The sequence below is a fragment of the Toxorhynchites rutilus genome, chromosome 1 (assembly GCF_029784135.1).
Source record: "Toxorhynchites rutilus septentrionalis strain SRP chromosome 1, ASM2978413v1, whole genome shotgun sequence".
Classification (NCBI taxonomy): Eukaryota; Metazoa; Arthropoda; class Insecta; order Diptera; family Culicidae; genus Toxorhynchites; species Toxorhynchites rutilus.
The window spans coordinates 53,718,420-53,738,188 of NC_073744.1; the positions used below are offsets into that span (position 1 = coordinate 53,718,420).

At 40.3% G+C, this 19,769-nt stretch overlaps 1 protein-coding gene across 11 annotated transcripts in view; it reads left to right on the top strand.

The window, feature by feature from the left end:
- Window positions 1-19,769, top strand: part of LOC129766800 (cadherin-87A) — a 722,345-nt gene that overhangs the window by 557,141 nt on the left and 145,435 nt on the right. For all 11 annotated transcript variants that reach the window (XM_055767405.1, XM_055767415.1, XM_055767419.1 and 8 more), the window contains one exon: window positions 15,427-15,632. In XM_055767405.1, coding sequence (XP_055623380.1) covers window positions 15,427-15,632 — 206 coding nt within the window. The remainder of the gene's footprint in view (window positions 1-15,426; window positions 15,633-19,769) is intronic.

Below are 19,769 nucleotides of genomic sequence, written 5' to 3' on the forward strand. Positions count from 1 at the left end.
TAATGTTCCTATTCAAATAATACTGCGATAAAATGCATTTCGTTTTGTGATTTTTCAATCAAGTACAATTAGCAGGAAAGCTTCTGAAAATTATTCTTCCCCATCAGTAGAATATTTTCGTATCCAATATTGAATGCATAAAACCTAGTGCCTCCAACGTAACGCTCTCATTTTCGAATTCCCCCAAATATTCATTTATTCATTCATTCAGAATGGATTAAGATTCAACTTCAAACGAATGATCACTAAATCCACGTCATCCTTGCGGTTATACCACAGATATAACCTACTTGCTGTTTTTTCCTTTTGTTCAACGAATCAACAGCTACAGTGAACGTGACGTGACGTAGAACGGTTCAAATAGTTCATTGGACAAATTCACATACATGTCAGTAATAAACATTCTGTTTGCTAAACTGCCTTAACCTCCCTATACTCGCGCATGCGGCCTGACAGACCGAGAACCAACGAGGTGGCTGCATTAAATGACTATTAAAACTAAATGAAGTGGTTCGAAAAATAAATTATTTCCACTTTTTCCCAAAAATGACTTTTTTTCTTAAATTCATAACTTTTGAACCACTGAACCATTTTAGATGATCGACATATTGAAGCCAATGAGCAAGCATTTTATTGGAAAAAATTGAAAAAAGTTAAAAAAAAAAGATTTTTTGTGTGCTAACCCTACCCGTGCCATAAATAAAGAGCAACTAATACATTCTTTTTTGTCCGTTTTCAACTTATGTAAATAAGCCATCCGTGATTTCTCGTTTGGTGGTCACCGAAGCAACATCGTTGCCGGTGAGCGTCAAGCGGTAGTGGACTGTCTTTCTCAAGAAGGAGAAATTGGAGTATAGTTTCTTTCCACAAGGGCCCTTCTCATGGCTGGAGGGGAATGAAATTATGAATTCAGAATAACTTTTCTATATCTAATATGTAATATATTATATATCTAAAGGGTGTGTCACATCAAATTGCATCACGGAAAAAACGCTGTAGAAATTTAATTTTTAGGAATTATATCTTCAGCTTTCGCTTTAAAATTAGATAAGAGTGTATAGATCACGTTGGCCATGCTTCACTGTCAATTTTTCGTAAATTTGGAAAAATGTCGTCGAACGAAAAAGAGCGTCGTGAATTAATCCTGTGCACTCATTTCGAGAATCCGGAGTTGTCACATCGGGACATCGGTAAGATGCTGGGAATCGTCCAATCCACGGTCAGCAGAGTACTAAAACGATACTTCGAGAACCTAACCATCGACCGGAAGGTGAAGAACGGCAAAAATGGATGCTTTGTCAGTTAAAAAGATCACAAGCGCGTAGTTAAGCAGTTTAGACGTGATCCGAGAAGTTCGGTCCGGGATGTCGCCAATAAGCTGAATTTGTCAAGTTCATTCGTCCAGCGGACCAAGCAGCGGGAGGGCCTGCGTACATACAAGGTTCAGAAGGCTCCTAACCGCGACGGAAGGCAAAACATGGTGGGGAAGACGCGAGCCCGGAAGCTGTACATCGAAATGCTGACGAAGCCGCATTGCCTGGTAATGGACGACGAAACCTACGTCAAAGCGGACTTTCGTCAGCTGCCGGGCCTGTTGTTCTTCTCCGCAGAAGACAAATTCAGCGTTCCGGAGGAGATTCGCAAGCAGAAACTATCCAAGTTTGCCAAAAAGTACATGGTGTGGCAAGCGATCTGCTCTTGCGAAAGCGGAGCGCCCCCTTCGTGATGACCGGCACGGTAAACGGGCAGGTTTACCTTAAGGAGTGCCTACAGAAGCGCTTACTACCACTATTGAAGCAGCACGAGGGCCCGACCATCTTCTGGCCGGATCTCGCTTCGTGCCACTGTTCAAAGGGCGTGTTGGAGTGGTACGAAGCCAACGGGGTCACATTCGTGCCAAAGGAAATGAACCCGCCCAACGCGCCGGAGCTTCGCCCAATAGAGAAATATTGGGCGATTATGAAGCAGGCGCTCCGGAAGAACCCAAAAGTTGTCAAATCGGAGGCGGACTTCAAGAGAAAATGGATTTCTGTTCAAAAAAAAACTACAACCTGACGTTGTACAGAACCTTATGGACGGGGTAAAGAGGAAGGTACGAGCATACGGGCTTGGGCTCGAAGTATGAAAAATGGAAAATGTCAAAAGTTGTTTAAGAGTTTTTTTATTTTACTGTCTAAAATTTTCAAAAGGATCGGTCTACTGGGCGAATTTCTACAGCGTTTTTTCCGTGATGCAATTTGATGTGACACACCCTTTAATATGTTCTAAATCTAATATGCATCTATCCAATATATAGATCTACAGTGTCGACGTCAGGTAGCGATATCCTCTTTAAATACATATCCATTTAGAGAAGCATATTATTCTTTATAATTTTACCTTGCCCGAAGCCAGTTTTAAATTGTACCAATTTTAAATGTTAATTTTGACTACTGAAGTATTAGGCTGTCAAAAAAGTCCTGCGGTATTTCCGCGAGGTGTCGTTGTAAGCGCGTAGTTCTAGTTGTATTCATTGTATCGAGTCATACTTTAGCTTGTTGGAAAGGTATTTTTGCGCGCTATAATATAGTCCTTGGCAGTGTTTTGTTTGGTTAAGTCGTTCGTGAGTTATAGTGTCGCAAATATGGAGCAAAATAAAGAGAAAATCCGACATATTTTACAGTACTACTATGACAAAGGCAAAAATGCATCTCAAGCTGCCAATAAAATTTGTGCAGTTTATGGACCCGATACAGTTTCCATTTCCACCGCACAACAATGGTTCCAACGTTTTCGTTCTGGTGTAGAGGTCGTCGAAGATGCGCCACGCTCCGGAAGGCCTGTCGTCGAAAATTGCGACAAAATCGCTGAATTAGCCGAGAAAGACCGGCATAGTAGCAGCCGTAGCATCGGCCAAGAGCTGGGGATAAGTCATCAAACCGTTATTAACCATTTGAAGAAGCTTGGATTCACAAAGAAGCTCGATGTATGGGTGCCACACACGTTGACGCAAAAAAACATCGCCCTCATTAACGGCCAGGAAGGTTCTGCTGTGTGTTTGGTGGGATTGTCAAGGAATAATCTATTATGAGCTGCTTCCCTATGGCCAAACGCTCAATTCGGACCTGTACTGCCCACAACTGGACCGTTTGAAGGTAGCACTCATGAAGAAGAGGCCATCTTTGATAAACAGAGGCCGCATTGTCTTCCATCAGGACAACGCCAGGCCACACACTTCTTTGGTGACGCGCCAGAAGCTCCGGGAGCTCGGATGGGAGGTTCTTTTGCATCCGCCGTATAGTCCGGACCTTGCACCAAGTGACTACCACCTGTTTTTGTCCATGGCGAACGAGCTAGGTAGTCAGAAGTTAGCCACAAAAGAGGCCTGTGAAAATTGGCTATCCGAGTTTTTTTGCCAATAAGGAAGCGAGCTTCTATAACAGGGGTATTATGAAGTTGGCATCTCGTTGGGAACAAGTCATCGAACAAAACGGCGCATATTTGACTTAAAACAGATGATTGTAATTAATTTTATGAACAAATGAAAATTCAAAAAAAATACCGCAGAACTTTTTTGACAGCCTAATATTACAATACTAACTAAATAACTAAAAAGTTATTTAGTTAGTAGTACATCCGAAGCGATACACACGAGGATTGAATAATATAATTCCGTAGTTCTACGTCTAATATGCGATCGTGTCCCAGATACAATCCCTTACATTTTTTTGAAAACCCCGATTTCATGTACTTCTTCTTTGATTGATTTTTCGGTGTTCAAAAAACTCAAACTCGGATTGAGCTAAAATTTTGCCTAGAGTATTTTTCGCGGCATTCATCAATTAGCAGAAATCCCCGTTCGAAATTGGCGCTCTACTTATGTCAAAAGATATATTTAAATATTTAAAATATTTTTTTTCGATTCGATTTCGAAAAACGACGAATTAATCTGCATAATTTTAGAAGATTTTTTTCGGTTAACTTATCAGCTTTCCTACTAATAATTTTTAGAAGAGCAGGCACGATAAATGGCGAAATATATCGTCTACCCAATTGGGTTTGGAAGAGTTTTCTCGGTTCTGTTTTCTAAAGGTCACTCTTCGTCATTGTGGTTGGAGTTCGATGAAAAATGCGCGCGTTAAATAATAGACGAATGTTGTGAACCATTATGGTTTGGGAATCCTGGTACTTACCTCTCCCCACTAACAACTATCCCTTCCTTGATAGACGCTAGGGAACCACGCTATAGATGCAACCCTTCTGGATTTTGAGCGGCTAATATCAGACTAACATTCCTTCCCTTCCCCTGGTGACTGTAAGGACGTGGCCGGCGTCGTTATTGACCATTTGAAGCTTGAAACTTGCACAATGAGAATGATTCGCTTCTCCCAAGCGTTATTCAGTGTGTTAATTGTGCAATTTCGCTGGTTCAGGTAAATCACGAAGAGCAACTAAGAAATATACAGTCTACCCAAGCTCAAGCTTAAGCTGATACAGCCATTCAGGGCCCGAAAGCTTTGAATATCAAATATGAATATCGACTCTCCTTTCAGTCGCTTCGCTTCGACTAGCACTACTTCGGTATTCGTCCATCAACATGATTTGACTTGACTAGAAAATTAATTGAGGAGTGTTTAATCGGATTACCCGTAAAAGTTTGCAAATCTTTGATGGTTTGGGGTGTCTGCATAGATTTTAGTATTTTGTCGGCATTGTTAAACATAACTGCCGTTTCGTTTGCACGTTTTTGCTCTTTATCCATTGTATTTGGACTTGGAGGAGGAGTAAACATTTCCAGGTTTTGCAATTCTAATTAAATTGCACAGTCACTCAGTTTCACCAAAACTATAACTAGTATTTGAATTGATAGTGTTTATTCACAAAACAAAATTGAACTAATTTAATGAAGGAATCACTCTCTTTTTAAACGGGTTTATTTAGCTTGCCCTGTAATTTATTATCATCGTTAAAAAACGATTTACAAAGCTCACTATTCATTCTTTAATTATGTTTTTAATTCTTTAAGGATACTTACAATATGAAAGAAAAAAGTCTCATATCCCTTGGGGTTTCCTTAACGATTCGTACACACAAACCAGCGTTGTTAGAAAGCATTTCATTTTTGACAGAAACAATGTATTTTCATGCCTTGTAGCGTCAAATGAGCAAATAATGTCATCCGTCCCCCAACGCTTTAAAATGTTTGTGTGTATGGAAACAAACATCTCTTTCTTTGCACCAAAAAAAAAGTCCAAACGACGTCAACGGGTATCGAACAAAGCCCGGCTGGAATGCAAGACTGTTTCATACGATCACGCTATCCACATAGCTAATGATGCTGTTAAGGAGAAGCGTGATAATATTACATCTCGTTACAAATTGAAGTTGGAAGGTGTTTTCTAATTTTACTCCTAGAAAACACTTTCCAGCATAAAGGAGATCTATATCCATCTCGGTCTGGGTCGTGTACATAAGTAGCAAAGTAATGCGTGCTCATTTAAAACGTGTCTCTTGTTTCGCTCGCTCGTATCAATCTTATATTGCTGTACCATATATACATCTGTTCAACTTCTATAAGACCACCCCTGATTCTATTTCGTTGCAACACAAACAGTTAGAATTTCAACAAGATACATTCATACATTGTTGAATGTTTAGAATAAAGTATATTTAACGTAAATTTCGTTCAAAAGAGTTGTTTGTTTATTTATTACTAGCTGACCCGGCAAACTTCGTCTCGGCCAACATTTGTTTTTTGTTATCAATACCTTCAAACATTAACGTTTTCTTCAGTTCATGTGTCCAATCGCAGAACTGTTCATTGATTGAGCTCTAATCGACCCCGATGAATTTACCTTTTACTATAAAATTCCTAGTATTTCTAACAAAACTCTTCATTATAATATCAGATTACTTCAGACACAATTCTCGTTCAAGATTTTTCAACCACTTGCAAATAACATGTTTCTCCGTTACATGAAATAATTCTTTTATACAGAAAATATGATAGAAAAAAGACAGCAGACAGAAGAAGTGCGTTTCATCACATTCAAATCCATGTTCAGTTTCGAACAAAGATAAATTTCCCTTCCGCAAACATCAAATGGACTAACAGCACTTGTCACTATGTAATTGTAGAACATATGGTAATTTAATTTTCCGAATTTTCCCTTTTTTCTTCAGAGTTTTCCGAAAATTTTCAATTGTCATGTTTGGTTGGAATATTTTTGGTTGGATTATGTATAATATTTTTATGGGACCCCCTCTCCATTCTAGAGAAGGGAAGGGTTTCATACCATCGTAGAAACATCCCCCCCCCCTCAGAAAGGTGGGAGGAGTGTTGAACCACTTTAGAAATGTTTCTTGCCCCCTAAAACCTCCATATGCCAAATTTGGTTCAGTTTGCTTGATTACGTTTGAAACGTTTCGTGTCCCCTAAAACATTCGCATGACAAATTTGGCTTCTTTTGCTTGATCAGTTTTCGAATTATACCATATAACATAGAATCATTTATTGCACCCTAAAACCTCCACATGCCAAATTTGGCTCCCTTTGCTCGATTAGTTCTCGAGTAATGCAGAAATTTGTGTTTCATTTGTATGGCAGCCCCCCCTTAGAGAGGAGGGGTGGAGAGTCTAACTACCATAGAAACATTTATTGCACCCTAAAACCTTCACATGCCATCTTTGGTTCCGTTTGCTTGACTAATTTCCGAGTAATGCAGAAATTTGTGTTTCATTTGTAGGGCAGTCTCAAACTATCACGAAAACCTTCTCCGGCCCCAAAAACCCCTACATACCAATTTTCATGTTGATCGGTTCAGTAGTTTCCGAGCCCATAAGAATCAGACAGACAGACAGACAAAAATCCATTTTTATATATAGATGCTTAAATAAGATAATTTCAGCAGTCCAGTTTCTACAAGACCATTTCAAAATTCATAAGTATTATCAATGAAAAACTCAAAGCGATCGGTGGAGTTACATGTCAATAATTGGTAACCTTGGGTTAAAAACCTGGAGAATTCGTGTTGGAATACTATGTACCGAATGCTGCTGAACGATTTTCTCGAAATTTTTTCCATGTTTCCGAACTTTGAGTTCCTCAATCGTGGTGTACCGTTTTCCCTCAGTGTAGATTCTGCGTACAAGGATCCCCCTAAGGGTTTCAACAGGATTCAGGTCTGGAGAGCGAGCCGGCCTGTCCAAAAAAATTGGTTTTTGGTTCTTAATCCACTGCTCAGTTTACTTGCTGGTATGAATAAAGGGTGTGTCACATCAAATTGCATCACGGAAAAAACGCTGTAGAAATTTAATTTTTAGGAATTATATCTTCAGCTTTCGCTTATAATCAGATAAGAGTGTATAGATCACGTTGGCCATGCTTCACTGTCAATTTTTCGTAAATTTGGAAAACGCGTCGAACGAAAAAGAGCGTCGTGAATTAATTCTGTGCACTCATTTCGAGAATCCGGAGTTGTCACATCGGGACGTCGGTAAGATGCTGGGAATCGTCCAATCCACGGTCAGCAGAGTACTAAAACGATACTTCGAGAACCTAACCATCGACCGGAAGGTGAAGAACGGCAAAAATGGATGCTCCGTCAGTGAAAAAGATCACAAGCGCGTAGTTAAGCAGTTTAGACGTGATCCGAGAAGTTCGGTCCGGGATGTCGCCAATAAGCTGAATTTGTCAAGTTCATTCGTCCAGCGGACCAAGCAGCGGGAGGGCCTGCGTACATACAAGGTTCAGAAGGCTCCTAACCGCGACGAAAGGCAAAACATGGTGGGGAAGACGCGAGCCCGGAAGCTGTACACCGAAATGCTGACGAAGCCGCATTGCCTGGTAATGGACGACGAAACCTACGTCAAAGCGGACTTTCGTCAGCTGCCGGGCCTGTTGTTCTTCTCCGCAGACGACAAATTCAGCGTTCCGGAGGAGATTCGCAAGCAGAAACTATCCAAGTTTACCTAAAAGTACATGATGTGGCAAGCAAACTACTCTTGCGGAAAGCGGAGCGCCCCCTTCGTGATGACCGGCATGGTAAACGGGCAGGTTTACCTTAAGGAGTGCCTACAGAGGCGCTTACTACCACTATTGAAGCAGCACGAGGGCCCGACCATCTTCTGGCCGGATCTCGCTTCGTGCCACTATTCAAAGGACGTGTTGGAGTGGTACGAAGCCAACGGGGTCACCTTCGTGCCAAAGGAAATGAACCCGCCTAACGCGCTGGAGTTTCGCCCAATAGAGAAATATTGGGCGATTATGAAGCAGGCCCTCCGGAAAAACCCAAAAGTTGTCAAATCGGAGGCGGACTTCAAAAGAAAATGGATTTCTGTTCAAAAAAACTACAACCTGACGTTGTACAGAACCTTTTGGACGGGGTAAAGAGGAAGGTGCGAGCATACGGGCTTGGGCTCGAAGTATGAATAAAAAGAAAATGCCAAAAGTTGTTTAATAGTTTTTATTTTACTGTCTAAAATTTTCAAAAGGATCGGTCTACTGGGCGAATTTCTACAGCGTTTTTTCCATGATGCAATTTGATGTGACACACCCTTTAGTAGCATTGTTTTGCTGGAATGTGAATTTTTTGTGACTATATCCACGCAAATACGGTAGGAGAGAGAATTCCAGAACATGTGTGCAATCCTTGCATGATGTGATAGCTATCTTGAGCTTTCCGGTTGCACAGAGACCCGCCCAAACCATGCACGAGCCTCCACCGAAATTCCTGGTTGAAAAATACTGTTCCTTCTTCCGTAAATCACGCCAGTATTCGGTGAAACCATCAGTACCATCCAAATTGAACTTGTTTTCGTCAGTGAAGATAACCTATACATTGAAGAACTTTTCGTTATGGTATATAGCAAAATGTAGTCTGTTGGAAACATTTTTTGTCACAACATACCATGTGCCACTGTCGGTTCATGTGAGCTTTGGTAAAACTTAGACGTCTTCCGATGTGAGATGGTGTAAGACGAGGAGCTCTAACCTTTTAAACCCTCTTTATGTGAGGATTTTTTACCAAAATTTGACGAATAGTCACCCGAGTAACATTGCTTTATTCGCATAAGCGATTTCTAGGTATTCGAATCTGTTCTAGCTATTTCCCGCTTATCCCGGTTAGAGTGCTTCGATTTACGTGGAGCTCTCCTTTTTTACCGTATCCTTGAGGATTCCTCCAATAATTGAGCACTACTTGATGGGATCGTCCAATCCGACGAGAAATTTCTCTGATACCAATATTATCTTTTCTCTCCGTGAGCACTTTTCCTCTTTGGAATTTCCCAGATTTATTGATCAAAGCAACTTAAACAAAGGAAAAGTGTAACAAAACCTTTGGTTTACTCTCAGCGCTTGCACCCACACATATGAAAATCATGCCGTCAATACCAATACACTAGAATATAAGTTGAAGCATTGATTGTTTACAATGGCACAAAGTAGCCAGATCATCACCTGGTCTTATAGAAGTTGGACAGAGTGTATTATACAAATGCTTACCAGTATTTGAGAGTCATGACATTTTCTGTCATTTTTTCGCTCATTTATTGTAATAGATCGGGATGACAAAACATGATCTAAAATCAATTTTGGGTGTAGATTCGTCGTCCGTGACACCTTCAATGTTAAAATTATTTATTTATGCAATTTCTTTATCACTGACGAGGTTGCCCTTGATGCTGTGGGTGAATTCTGCTGGCTGCGTTTGATGACTGTTGGAACTATTTACTCTATGCGACTTCCCGATCGCTGATGATGTTGACCTTGATGCTGTGGATTCCACTAATCGGCTGACTAAGCTAGCTAGAAAGATTGTAGAAGCAACACTTTATGCTTGCCTGGCTCAGCTTTGGGATTCGATCCAGCTCTGTTACAGTTGAAAATTTCTATGAGTCCAAATAAAATACGAAATGCATAAAAAACTACGGACGAGCATGAAACACTATCCAACCCTACGAGTCAATACAAATGCATATACTATCAACACTGTCCCTGCGAAGCTATTTGCCGCGCGGCCCTTTTATTAAATCGGAACTTGAATCGCACAAATAATAAAATCACACCAAAAGTGTCCCACAAATGGGGAATCGCACAGAAACAGGCAAAACTGTGATAGAATCCGGTACCGGCAAGTACGTCACAAACATTGAAAAATGTGTTTTACATACATCATAGAAATCCTGATATTGTGCACTTCGAGCGATTGAAGCATGAACAAATGACTATCTTTAAAAGTCACAGGAGGGTTGTGTCCAAGATATGGCCGCATAGTTGACGTAAGATTCCGTTAGGTTATCAGTTGATTTTGGATATTTTTGAAGAATTACATTGTTAAACTTTTTGATAATTATTTGGTGGCTCTGAAAAGGGCCGTTTTGTTTAGTTGTTGGTTATAGTTTGTTCACTCCACCAGTGTTTACCGAGTGATGCAATTATCAATTTTTCTCATCACTAAAAACATGTTTTTTTTAATATAGATAAAACGTATTTGAAATGGAAAAGGTAATTTTCTTTTATAATTTTTACTTTCTGAGTGTTTATTCAACCCTAAGCGAATTTCAATTGCGCTAACAACACTTAATACTATATTTAGATCATATGGGAAATCACTTTTTCGAATATTTCTTCATTTTTCCAATTATTCTCGCCGTATCAACTTTCCTTGGGTGAAAATGAACACAACAAAAAAGACAGCTTAAACCGAACGACCTGTTCTCAAGCGGAACACCTTGGTTTTTATTTATGAAAATTGAAAAAAATCGTTTCATATACCAAGTAATTTTTAACACCACTGCTACCATATACAATTTTACACTTACACTTGTGCTAAACTTTTTACAATACACGATGGGTCATTGATATGAAATTTCACAAAGCAACCAACATTTAAGTTCCAAATTTAAATTTTATTTGCTTGAAAATAAACGTATCACTCACCTTACTTGCTATATAAAATTGCCCCTGACTTGCATATATTTGCAATGCCGATTTCCTCCAGGTAGCTTGGTTTTGAAGTCTCTGTTAGGGACCCGTCGCATGCGTCGTCAATTTCAACCAATCAAAAGTGGGTATTCCCGTTAGGATTGGGGTTGAGATTTTTCAATTGTTCGATAGTTAGTTTCATGACATATATTATTTTATTCAAAATAAAAAAAATATAGAAGATTGTGTTCAAGACACGACCGCATTGCTGACGTAGAAATACGCTGTAGTTTAATTCAAGTCGCTTGTTTATAACTGTGGATATTATTTTATAATGCTTTCTGAAATAACCATTCTACCAGTTTGGTCGCCCTGAAGTGTGTTTGTATTGTAGAATAATTTGACGTTAATTGTTTGATGATTCATTCTTGTGCTCGCAGAGCAATACATGCTCGAGATAAGCGCAGCTGTCATCCTTAGTGGAGAAAGTTTTGCTACTGCCAAGCGAAACCAAATCACATAGAAAATTTCAGAATGACATTTACTTTCTTATAGGTTTAAGAATTGAGTGTGATGAGTGTGATTGAGAGTGTGAGTGTGATCATTGTCAACATATCCTCATATCCCCTCCTTTTCCTGAAGAAAATATGTCACCCTTCTAAACTCGAGTCGACCGCGAGTAAACGGTTTCCTATATTATTAACATTAGTATTAAGGAAAAATGTATATATACTAGTAACAATACAGTAAGGAGTTCGGCTGCTTTAAACCTATGTAACTGAGCCTGTAAAAACAAACGATTTAATTTAAAAAAAATACTTTCTTGGTGACTAAATGAACGAAATAAACTCTACTCTATCTATCTCTCTATCTCTATCTATCTAACCTCGGAAAGAGTAGCACTGCTTCATTATGATCGAGATTAGCGCAAATGCAATCCTAGTTGAAAGTAGTTTTGCGACTGGCACGCGAGCCGAAATAAAACAATAACTTAATATAACTTATTGAATAACTTGGTATTCCCCAAATAATTTTTTGGTGCACAACCTTAACACCTGCTTTACCATAGCGTAAGTTCAATGCATTGATGACAGAAAACAAAAAATGTTAACTGCTTGGAAAAAATCTGATTATTTGCCTCAGCAGAGATTCATTACCAACACCCTAGCGTAAATATTTTACTCCCGCTATACCCCCTCCTTGTTTATATTTATCATTACGACTGCATAATTTGCAACACCAAACAATCGTCAATCATAGCATAAAAAATAGGCGATTGTAGCATCGTTACAGGGCCAATGCACACGGGAGCAGATACAAATGGAGTTTCAGCGTAGCGAAGATGCACTATTTTTACGTACGGGTTATGAAGCACGCACGTATGCATACAAATATCCATATATCGTTGACTTGAGGCAACTAAATATACACACACTTATCTCCGTTTTGCGCTCTTCTTAAAAGAAGCCCTTTCTGTTAATATTGCCAGTTTAGATTAGCTTAGCTGTCATCCTTTGTGAAGAGAGTTTTCCTACCGTGATGCGAAACAAAATCACTGACAAAATTCCAGAACATTTATTTTCTTGGTGAGCTGACGATAGCCTAGCTTGATGATTCCCCCACGCAATTGTGTAACTCAGAACCTTAATGTAATGGCGTCAGTTTGATGCAATGATTGCAATGCTAAAGACATCAGCGAGTGAGTAATTGGTCGCGTCCACAGCTCAATCCGAAACGAAGACATGTGATGAAGCAAAACAAGGAAGAGCAAGCGATATTCATTGCCTTGAATACAGAACGATACTGAAAGTTTGCCTTCCATCCTTGCTTGAAACATTGAACTTCTTCAGTTCATTCGTCTGTAACCTTCAAAAAGGCCATTGGAAAATATTACTTTATCCATAATATTACTCCTCCACCCCCATTGTCTTGAGAAAGGCATTCGATCCCTCGCCGTCCAGCTCGCCCAGCAACGATGTTGTTCAGTCGGTTTCACGAAAAATGAAAGTTTGACTCAGCGAGATCCACTGTTCATACTATAGGCAAATATTCCTCTTCGTTCTTCTTCTTTTCCTTTGTTCACGGAGACGGAGACCTTACGATTTCCCCTTCGTTGCTCGTTATAGACAGCTCTGTTTGGGATAGCACACAAATGGAGAAAAAAATGTAAGAGCAAATGGGAATGCTTCCAATTTTCATCACTTTGAACCATATACAGACTATGGTATTGTAATGTAAAGCATATCAAACAAATCTTGGGGAATTTCCGACTCGTTTGGTATGTAAATCGTCAAAATCCGTTCGCGGTAAAAATAGTTATTAACGTTAACTTTATTTCATGAGAACGTGACCTGTTTTCTGGTTTGGCACTCTAATGAAAGTCGTAGTTCTACGTCAAAATGTTATGGAGTGCCGAAATCGATTGACGCAAAAATTTCATCAATCCATCATGAAATGACTGAGCAATAAGCGTTTGAAATTGAACAATTTTCACGATGTGATCGATTTTCGATTTTCAATTTGTACCCCAATATGTTCCCGAAAGACGTAATCCTTCGTCAAAATCTGCACGAAACGTATGGTGGATTGAGCTTAAACCTTTTTTTGATGCGAATAGGAAACCAAACGCGGAGCAAAAAAGTAAACGCGTCCGTACCCGGTGACCACGCGCGTGAGACCAATCTCATGCATAAACTCAATGTTACAAAAATGCATTTTATTTTCGAAACAATGATTTGCAAACTCTGCAATGTCAGGGAAGCAATTTTTTAAAATTTTATGATCGAAACACAATTTTAGCCTGAGAAGAAGTCTCGTGTACCAATATTCGGACATCTCCATGTGCGGAGTAGAGCTAAATTCAAATGAACCTCATTCGAACGCCCCTTTAACCCTTTCCTCCCACCAGGTGGATGTGGATAAGTCTGGTGCTCATCAAGCTTTTTCTCCCCTTTTACACTCATCTTTTATTCATCGGAGCAACAACTAATACAAACAGCAGCAGCAGCAGCAGCAGCAGCAGCTGGAAAATACTTGTTCAGAATGTTGCATTCTTTATCCCCTCGTCTCGTACTGCCAAAGCGTCATTTGTTACTCTGCTTTGTTTCACCACCTTCCTCCCCATTTTTATTTTCTTTTTTCCCCCAAGATTCGAGCTAAGCTAATTTACGCATTCAAGTAATCAACATCCTTTTTCATTCTGTCAACTGCAGGTGATAGGCACTCCGGATTCTCCGCCAGTCTGTCTGTTGATTGGGAATGGTTCAGCGTTGGCTGAAGATGGAGCAAAAAAGGGCCGACGAAAAAAAAAACTCCAACATCCAAATAACTCACCTTCCCAACCTCCGTCTTGATTGCGCCGTAAACCAAATCTGGACCCGACGGTTCGGGACTTGGGTTTGGGAGATCGTATAAAAATACCGTAAATAATTCATCTCATTTTGCGCCCTTCCATCTGGGCCATCGTCCCAACTGCCATCACGGCAGTAGAAACCAATCGTAGACAAATTGGTGAACGAGATGGAAGCCCAGCGAGGCTACCACTCTACCCCACCCATTTTTGGATCATCGGGTATCCGTTACGCTACGCTTGCCGTCAAAATGTTTCCGAAGAAGAAAAGATTCATTCTGACGTGTTGCAAGGTAATAATCGCTCATTGGGAACACATGCGTCACCAGCACCGGATATTTGGGCGGAAAATGAACCAAAATAAATCAGATGATCCGAAGGCTGCGACGGCAGATAGAGTCTTCAGCGAGTGAAAAATGCCACTTAATCATTAAACTCGACCTAAAGTCTATATTTGAGGATGACACCATTTTTCGAAGAAAAATTTCTTTCCCTTCATGAATACACACACACCCACACACGCCTCGACCGGAACCATGGCTCCTCCGCATATAAGATGAATTGGCATCGTTACTCCTCCGCTGGAAAGAGGAGTGCAACATATCTCCCCCCCCCTCCCCCTTCCCTTGTGCGATGCCGCTTTTTCCTCCTTTTCCCACCGAAAAGAATCGACGGAAGCGATGGCAGGATGAAAAAACGAGCAGAGAATATGTCTGATATAAATTCAGACTCTCCTAATAAAATTGATGCTGTTGATGCTGTGAAAGCATGAATTTTAGCATATGTGAATTTCTTGTCGGAGGGGATTAAGCGGGAGAAAATGATGATAGATTGGCGGGATGCTAACGGGGTTTTCCGCTTCCTTCGAGCGGGCGAGAATTGATTTTTCGTATTTGCTTGTCAGTATATTGACGGGGAGAGGGGAGAAAGGGGTGCGTGTGCGCTCCGGGTTGGGAATTTTCGAGTGGCTAAATTGATTTCGAAAGCTTGGCGGGGGAGGTGAATGGTAAATATTTGATTGAATCGACTGATCACGTTTCTGTTTTCTCGTTTTCCGGGCGGAGGGCAGGCCGAGTTTTTATAATTCCATTTTCGTACGATCACAGAGTGGTATGATTTATTATTAACATTTTTAACACATTTAACATTTTCTGCTACTCTTCAATTCCAGGCCACTGCAATCTGCCGCCCGTCTTCACGCAGGACATGAACAACCTGGCCCTGTCGGAGTCCACCCCGGTCGACAGCATCGTTTACCGGTTGGAGGGCTACGACCCGGAGGGCGGTGACGTTTCGTTCGGAATGCTCGGCTCGGACAATTTTAGAGTGGACCCGATCAGTGGCGATGTGAAGGTGATAAAAGCGCTGGACCGTGAGGTAAGAATGCCATAAATAGAGGAAAACCGCACAGAGCATTATGTATGCATGCACTCTCGGTAGACGATGTACTGCTTTATGTTCCGAGTCAATGGTGACGATAAATATGCGGTACAGATTTATGGTCCATCGGTCTGAAATGGTAATCCATTAGCAATTGACTAAACAATGGCACCGCAGTGAATGCTGCACACGATGAGATAAGGTAATTGCTGAAGGATCATGCTTTCAGCTGTCTCACTGATCCGCTTGTATATGGGCAGCACCGTAGAAAAGCATTGTTGACCGAGATATGGGATAATCCATTCAGCGGCAGTGCCTGACGACCGTTTCTTATCACAGTGATTTAAAGCACCATGATGAATATTTGTCGCGTTTATTTGGTTCGGCGAATGCTACCTGCGTGCGTTTCTATATTTATTTGAGGGTCATAAATATAGAATATAGAATATCTACTTTTTTTGGGCCAGGATGCGTTGTGCAAACGTCATGCATCGGTCGCAGTTATCTCGTTTAGCAGTCTCGTGTGTTTGAGGAGACTCCAAGATTAGCATCAGGTGGGGGGAATGACGAAACTGGTTTTATGTGAGTGTCAACATTATTATTTTCTATTTTTGTATTATCAAAAAAATCGAATTGGGGCCTGAGATTGGCATGTTGAGGCGTGCTTTTTGGACTGTTCTCTTACGTGATAATAACTGAAATTCCGCGTAGTGTTATCTAACAGTGTTGAATTCGGACTTGAAAGTTGAAGCGAGAAAGCAAAAATGCTACAAGCGAACACATTGGACTTAAATAACTGGATTAGCACTGTTGATCATCCACGGAGTTTTGGATACAATCAGGAATTACTTCCGAGCAGGGGCGAGCTCTGTGGATCTGAAGCAAACCTTTGTCGAACTCAAAAAAATATCACAATTATCAAATTCGCTGTAGCTCTAAATTATCAGATACGTTAAAGAATTGGCATGTGTCAAGTGAAGAATCGCTATCTGATCACAAACATATAATGTTTAATTATAATTCAGGAGATCTTCTGATAGAACAATTCAGAGACCCTAGAAAAACAAACTGGGATATTTATCATTCCAAACTTCTCGACAATAATTCGATGTCATTGAAAATTATTTCTTCCACTGAACAGCTTGAGCTAGTTTCGTCGGAATATGGAACCAATATTTCATCAACATTTGAAGAAAGCTGTCCACTAACGCGGAAAACATCAAGTAAGGATGCATCTTGGTGGAACAAAAAACTCGAAAAGCTTAGGAAATTATCTAGAAAACTTTTCAACAAGGCAAAAATTACTTCTAATTGGACAGAGTACAAAAACTGTCTAACGGAATATAATAAAGAAATTCGCAAATCCAAAAGAAGGACTTGGAAGCTCACTTGTGAGCAAGTTGAAAACATACCTGCTGTAGCAAGACTCCATAAAGCCCTCTCAAAGGATCATACCAATGATCTTGGTAGTCTAAGAAAAGAAAATGGACAGTTCACAACCGATTCTCAGGAGACACTTAGTATCATGATGGAAACACACTTCCCAGGATCAATCCAAATGACTTCGGGAAACGCACAGGTCCTCAATACAGCTCAATCTTGTCCAATCAGAGACGAGAATAGAGCTAATGAAATGGCTAGGGCGGTCTTTACGAAGTCAAGGGTTGAGTGGGCAGTGGATTCCTTGAAGCCCTTTAAATCTCCAGGACCAGACGGGATTTATCCGGTGCTGTTACAAAAATGCAAGGATATCACTGTCCCTCTTCTAACGGAGATGTTTAGAGCTAGTATGGTACTAAGCTACATTCCTAGTAAATGGCGAGAAGTCCGGGTTATATTTATTCCCAAAGCTGGCAATCGTGACAGGACAACTCCCAAAGCGTATAGACCAATTAGTCTAACATCTGTCATCTTAAAAATGATGGAAAAGATTATTGATCTCCATATCAAATCATCATATTTGAACAGGAGACCATTAAACAAATCTCAATTTGCCTATCAAGCGAATAAATCAACTGAAACAGCGCTTCACACGTTAATTTCAAAACTAGAGAAGTCTTTAGACGCAAGAGAAATCTCACTTACAGCTTTTCTTGATATTGAGGGAGCATTTGATAATGCTTCACACAATTCTATAAGTAGAGCTATGAAAAAATGTGGTTTTGACATGTGCATCTCCAAATGGATACATGCTATGTTAGCCAACCGAATGATAACAGCCAAATTAGGAGGATCAACTCTAACGACGAAACCAACAAGAGGCTGCCCTCAAGGAGGAGTTCTGTCTCCTTTGCTGTGGTCTCTTGTTGTTGATGAACTTCTCAACAATCTGACCAACCAGGGGTACGAAGTCATTGGATTTGCCGATGACATAACTATTTTAGTTAGGGGTATATGTGAGCATACTATTTCCAACAGAATGCAGACAGCCCTAAACTACACACTCAAATGGTGCAAACTGGAAGGACTCAGCGTCAATCCTTCTAAAACAGTTATAATTCCATTCACCAGGAAAAGAAAGTACAAGATTGCAAATCTTAGATTAGGAGGTGTACAATTGGAGCTTTCCAAACGAACAAAATATTTAGGTGTCATACTTGATCAAAAGCTAAACTGGAACGACCACCTAGAGTATGCTATTTCTAAAGCCCGAACTGCTCTTTGGGCATGTAGTAGTATATTCGGAAAAAAATGGGGTCTAAAACCGAGAATGATTCACTGGGTATACTCGGCAATTGTGAGACCCAGGTTAAGTTATGCTTCGTTAGTGTGGTGGCCTAAAACAACACAAATATCAGCTCAGAAAAAGCTTGATAAACTACAACGTCTGGCATGCCTATCAATAACTGGAGCAATGCCCAGTATTCCTTCCAAAGCCCTAGATGCTCTTTTATACCTTCTACCCCTGCACCAATATGTGCAACTTGAAGCGGAAAAAGGTGCTCTTAGGCTTAAACGTACGAAACAATTCCAACAAGGAGATCTTAAGGGGCACTTGCAAATCCTGAAAGATTTTCAACTGAATCCTATATTAATCATGAACGAAGACTGGATGGAAACAGAGACTAACTTCAGCGTTCCTTTCAAAGTGATTGAATTCAATCGCAGCGTATGGGAAGAAGGTGGTCCAATAACTCGTCCGGGATCACTCGTGTTTTACACAGATGGGTCAAAAATTGGAAAATCTACAGGAGCTGGGATTACTGGACCAGGGATAGATGTCTCAATTCCAATGGGACAGTGGCCTACAGTTTTTCAAGCAGAAATACATGCTATTCTAACATGTACAAACATTTGTTTGGCTAGGAAACACAGGTATGCCAGTATCTGTATTTTCTCAGATAGCCAAGCAGCTCTAAATGCATTGAAAGCATATACTTGTCAGTCAAAGCTAGTTTGGGAATGTATTCTTTCTTTAAAAAAACTAGCTGTAACTAATGACGTTAATCTATACTGGGTGCCTGGTCACTGCGGTATAGAAGGTAATGAAAAAGCTGATCTTCTAGCAAGATTAGGATCTTCAACTAAATTCGTCGGACCTGAGCCATTTTGCGGATTATCTACATCCTGTCTGAAATCCGAGCTCAAATCCTGGAAAATATCGATGATTGAAGCCAACTGGAGAGCTCTATCAACATCACGACAATCAAGATCATTCATTACACCTTGTAATAGAATAACACGCAGCCTACTCAGCTTGAATAAAGCCGATCTGAGTATGTTGACTGGGCTATTGACCGGACATTGTCCGAGCAGGTATCATCTCAAAAAAATTGGGAAAATAACGGATGATAAATGTCGTTTCTGCAATTTTGATGCTGAAACTTCGGAACATTTACTGTGTCAATGCAGTGTATTGATTCAGCAAAGACTGCGGATTCTTGGAAAGGGCATTCTTATGCCTAACGAGATATGGTCTGCTGAACCAAAAAAGGTAAGAAACTTCTTAAAAGAAGTCATACCTTCTTGGGGGGAGATGCAAAGTCCTAGTGCGACTATCACTTATTCCTTGAGTGATGGAACGAACTGACAGCGCATATATAGTAAACTGGAGTGCACCACAATAGATCAAACTAATGGTCGCAGTGGTTCAATGCTCCTACAGAAGAAGAAGAAGAAGATCAAATTCGCTAC